The 4,287-nt window shown below is 30.5% G+C and overlaps 1 protein-coding gene across 1 annotated transcript in view; it reads right to left on the bottom strand.

Moving 5' to 3' along the window:
• The window catches only part of LOC115880886 (neuropeptide CCHamide-1 receptor-like), a gene marked incomplete at its 5' end in the record, with an annotated part of 6,737 nt that extends 3,355 nt beyond the window's left edge, over positions 1 to 3,382 (bottom strand). Inside the window, 2 exons of the mRNA XM_030898215.1 lie at positions 498 to 739; positions 3,057 to 3,382. Coding sequence (XP_030754075.1) covers positions 498 to 739; positions 3,057 to 3,382 — 568 coding nt within the window. The remainder of the gene's footprint in view (positions 1 to 497; positions 740 to 3,056) is intronic.
• Between the last annotated feature and the right edge of the window lie 905 nt (positions 3,383 to 4,287).

The raw sequence follows: 4,287 nt of genomic DNA, 5'->3' as shown, positions 1-4,287 counted from the left end.
TGTTTAATATTCGTCCTGCCGCCATTAGGTGTAAAGAATTTAATTAATATTTCGGTAATTATGCCGAAATTGAAATTCTATAATAAATTATAATTTGGAATTTATTAGAAATATTTTATCTTTGTCTCGCCCTTTTTAATTGTTTTTATGATAAATTATATTTCTTAAATAATATAATTTTGTTGCAAGAAATACATAAATTATATAAAATGATATTTAAGCAGATTTTTTTTAAATAAACTTTAATCTACTTTAACTTGTACATTATACATATGCATATTTTTATTAAAACATTTTCTGCTTGAACTGCATGACCCATATAACGTACTAATATTTTATACAGCTCTTTTAAAATGCCACTGAAGTATATTTAAATTACACATCATATTTGAAACTCAAAGAGACTAAGTTAGATAAGCCCTTACTAAAGATAAATAAAACTTTTTGAGTCGCTTAGATGGTTACACCGAATCAACATGAATTTATAATTAAAATACCTGTTAAAATGCTTTCGAAAAGCTCCGCTAACGAAGTAGAGAGCCACTGGATTGGCGCAGGAGTTGATGTAGCACAAACAGAATCCAAAAATTCTGAAATAGTGCCAGAAGGGACTGTAGAGCTCTTGAGACTGGTCGTTGAAGTAGAAGAATAGCATGAAAGCGTGGAATGGTGCAAAACATATTGCAAATACTGCTACGAAGACTAGGACAGTGACTGCTACTTTTTTTCTGGCTCTGATCTAAAAAAACAATGTTTTGTAATTAAATTTTAAAATATTACTGTCTTATTTAAATTAATTTAGTATATATAGTGTTCGTGACCATTTGAAAACGAATATTGCCTCTACCGATGATAGTATGAAAATTTGGCGAGAAACACGTTAATTTACATATCAAGGGGGACAATTTTTGAGGCATTTGTTGTCGTGTTACTGGTAGGTACAAACATTTTTAAATGAAGTTCTATGAGGCGGTGAATGCAATCCGTTTTAAAATTGGATATTAAATACATTTCATTCATTTGTGAGGTTAAGTAACACAATTTTGACAAAATAATAATGCAGTTTATGTAGAATTTTATAAGGAATACAAAAATGGTAAAAGAAATAGGGGTTGCCATTTAATATTTTAGGGGTAGGTGCCATGAGGGACAAAGGGTTGAAAGTAACACGACAACAAATGCCTCAAAAATTGTCCCCCCTGATATGTAAATTCACGTATTTCGCCAAATTTTCATACTATTATCGGTAGAGGTAATATTAAATACTGTTCGTTTTCAAATTGTCACCCTGTATACTAACTTGTAATTGTTGTAGCATATTTATAATAACTAATTGTACGGAGCAGTCAATAATGACTGAAATAGTTCGAGTGTTAGAGGAATTTATAATTATTAATTTTTACTAATGCTACAACAAATTATCGATAGAAAAATTGTAGCACTTTTGCTAGTTTTAACTTTGTTATATGTAAATTCGATATATTTTTTAATGTAAAATATTTTTCAGAACAACTATAGTGTTCAATATGGAAAAGGAATGCTTTCATATATAATATACTGGGTGGTCCAAACATTCCGGAAACTTCGGCAGCATATTCTGCAATATATGTCCTAAAAATGCTTAGTTTCGGAGATACAGGGTGAAAGTTTCATTTTATTTCGATTTTTCCAAATCATTTCGAAGTAACGTCAACATTTGGATGAAAATTTGTGTCTGGGAGGTTTTGACACCTGAAATTTGATTTTGATGTCAATATGAATCCTACTAGTAGAGGGCGCCACATACATATTTTTTAACTGGTTTGAATAGTAATAACTTTTCGTCCGTACCGTATAAAACTACTGCGTAAAAATATACATTCACGAAGTTTTTACGTAAAAAGGTCCTTAGTAAAAAATCGCTACGAGTAATGGTTCTCGAGATATTTGGGAATCGAAATTATCAATACCTGTCATCATTGACATAAATTAAACAGGTTGACTAAATAGTTATTAGACTGAGATCATAAATTTGAAATGTTTTTGTGCCAAAAGTTCAACAGAAACTATTTTATCATCATTTTTTTGCAGAAAAATTTATGATTAATTTAAAAAAATAAAAATTTCCCAAATTTATTATTTCAGTAAAATAACTAGGTATCTACTCAAATTGTTTATTTTTCGTCAATAATGACATGTATTGACTCTTTCCATTCTAAATATCTTGAGAACGGTTGCTCGTAGCGATTTTTAAAAAGAGATATTTTTTACGAAAAAAATCACAGAGATGTATATTTTTTGCCTTGGTAGTTTTATACAGGTACGGACAACAAGTTATTACGCTTTAAAACAGTGAAACATGTAGGTGGCGCCCTCTGCGAGTAGGCGTCATATTGATATCAAAATCAGAATTTCTCATATCAAACTCCCAGACACTAATTTTCATCTAACTATTGACGTTACTTCAGAAATTGTTTGAAAAATCCGAAATAAAATGAAATTTCTAGCACCTTGTATCTCGAAACTAAATTTTAGGACATACAATTGCCTACGAACTTTTTGACTTATTTTCTTATCTGCAGAATATGCTGCCGAAGTTTCGGAATACAGTTCGACCACCCTGTATATAATCACGGCATATTTTCTTCCCAGCGTTCAAAACAAAGTTAGAAATTAAAACTTAATTAGTAAAGTAACTTTTAATCAATTCAGTATCACAATTTTGAGTATCGTTTAATTATTTATAAAATATCAAAAACGTATGGTGTAGCTGGTCGATTTAAAAAGACTGTTAACCAGAAAGCAATGATGCCAACTCGTGAGAAATTTCCTGATTCGTGGCAAATTTCGAGATCTAGGAATGCTTTCATATATAATAAAAAGGGAAATTTTAACCCAAAACACCATATTTGTGGAAATTCTACGAATCCCCAATTCGAAAAACTACTTTAGAGGGATAAAAATATATTTTCATTGCATTAATAGTCTCAGTTAGTACATTTGCTATTAAATTTAATTTTAATGAAAAATAAATGCCAATGATATACAAACAAATTATAATAAAATAGTATATTTACCTGTCTGTGCATTCCTTGCAGTTCGCCAGGTACGTTTCTAGTACTGGTAATTAAGGAAATGGCCATGCTTAGGTAGAACCCAAAAATGATGGTCAGTGGTATAATATAGAGCACCAGGAATCTGGCCATGACCATCACTTTGGGATACTGATAGTCGAGCCATTCTTCGGGAAAAGGATAACACACTTCAAAGCGCAGCACGTCATCGTCATCTCTGATCTCTTTGATGTGCGATCCGATTAATGCAGGTATAGCGCAGATAAATGCTAACACCCATATGCCAACAGCTGTGCAGATGGTGATGCGCGTTGCCCTTCTGCCTCCACCTGAAATTAAATTATATTTTTAGAGAAATTATAAAAAAATGTAATATTTTTTAAATGTAAGAAAACTAACCAATTGCTCATTTAAGACTATGTGGACCTAGGTTAGGTACACAAAATAAATTTTTAAAATTGATTTTTTATTGAAAACAGTTTGCAAAAAAAACAAGTCGCATTTAAAAAGTTCTAGTCCATATTAATAATTGAAACCGTTTCATAAAGAACAATACATTTAAAATAAGAATAGAGAAAGCGTATACGTTTTCATTTCCATAAAAGTGTATAGGTTCTTACTTAAGTATGATACTGCATACTGCATATTCAGATAGAGAAAGCTCGATTGCTGTAAATTAACCCTTGAAAACGACTGCAATACTGAAAATGGCATTTTCTGTAAACGCAGAGAATGGAAGGTAATGCTTTTCATTTCTACTTGTTCTTCTTTTATATGAAACTTATTTTAACAGTCTAACTACACTGTTGTTAATTTATGTATTTTTTAAAGTTTAATTCCAATTTTTGTTTTCGAACTTTTTGTTTTATTTTTATCTGTAGATTCACCCACCGAAGTTACATACACAATTTTTTTGACACCCTGTATAATAAAATATGTTATTATAGTAAAAAACATACTTCATTTGTTGTAGCAAATTAATATTAGTTGTAGCACCTCATTCGCACCCTTCGGTTGATTATACGAAAACGGAAAATGTAGAAACAAAATATTTTATGGGTACATGTGGGAAGGCAATGTGCATAATTTAAAATTATTTTGAAATGTACAGGGTGTGTCGGAACTAAGATCTATACCAAAGTTATGTTTTTTCTTACGGAACACCCAGTATTTTATTTCATTTTTGGATTCTTGGGCATAAAATAAAGCGTTTATTATAAGGGTTTAATATATT

The sequence above is a fragment of the Sitophilus oryzae genome, unplaced genomic scaffold (assembly GCF_002938485.1).
Source record: "Sitophilus oryzae breed Bouriz unplaced genomic scaffold, Soryzae_2.0 scaffold_1085_pilon_pilon, whole genome shotgun sequence".
NCBI lineage: Eukaryota > Metazoa > Arthropoda > Insecta > Coleoptera > Curculionidae > Sitophilus > Sitophilus oryzae.
This window is presented reverse-complemented; position numbering and strand designations above follow the sequence as displayed.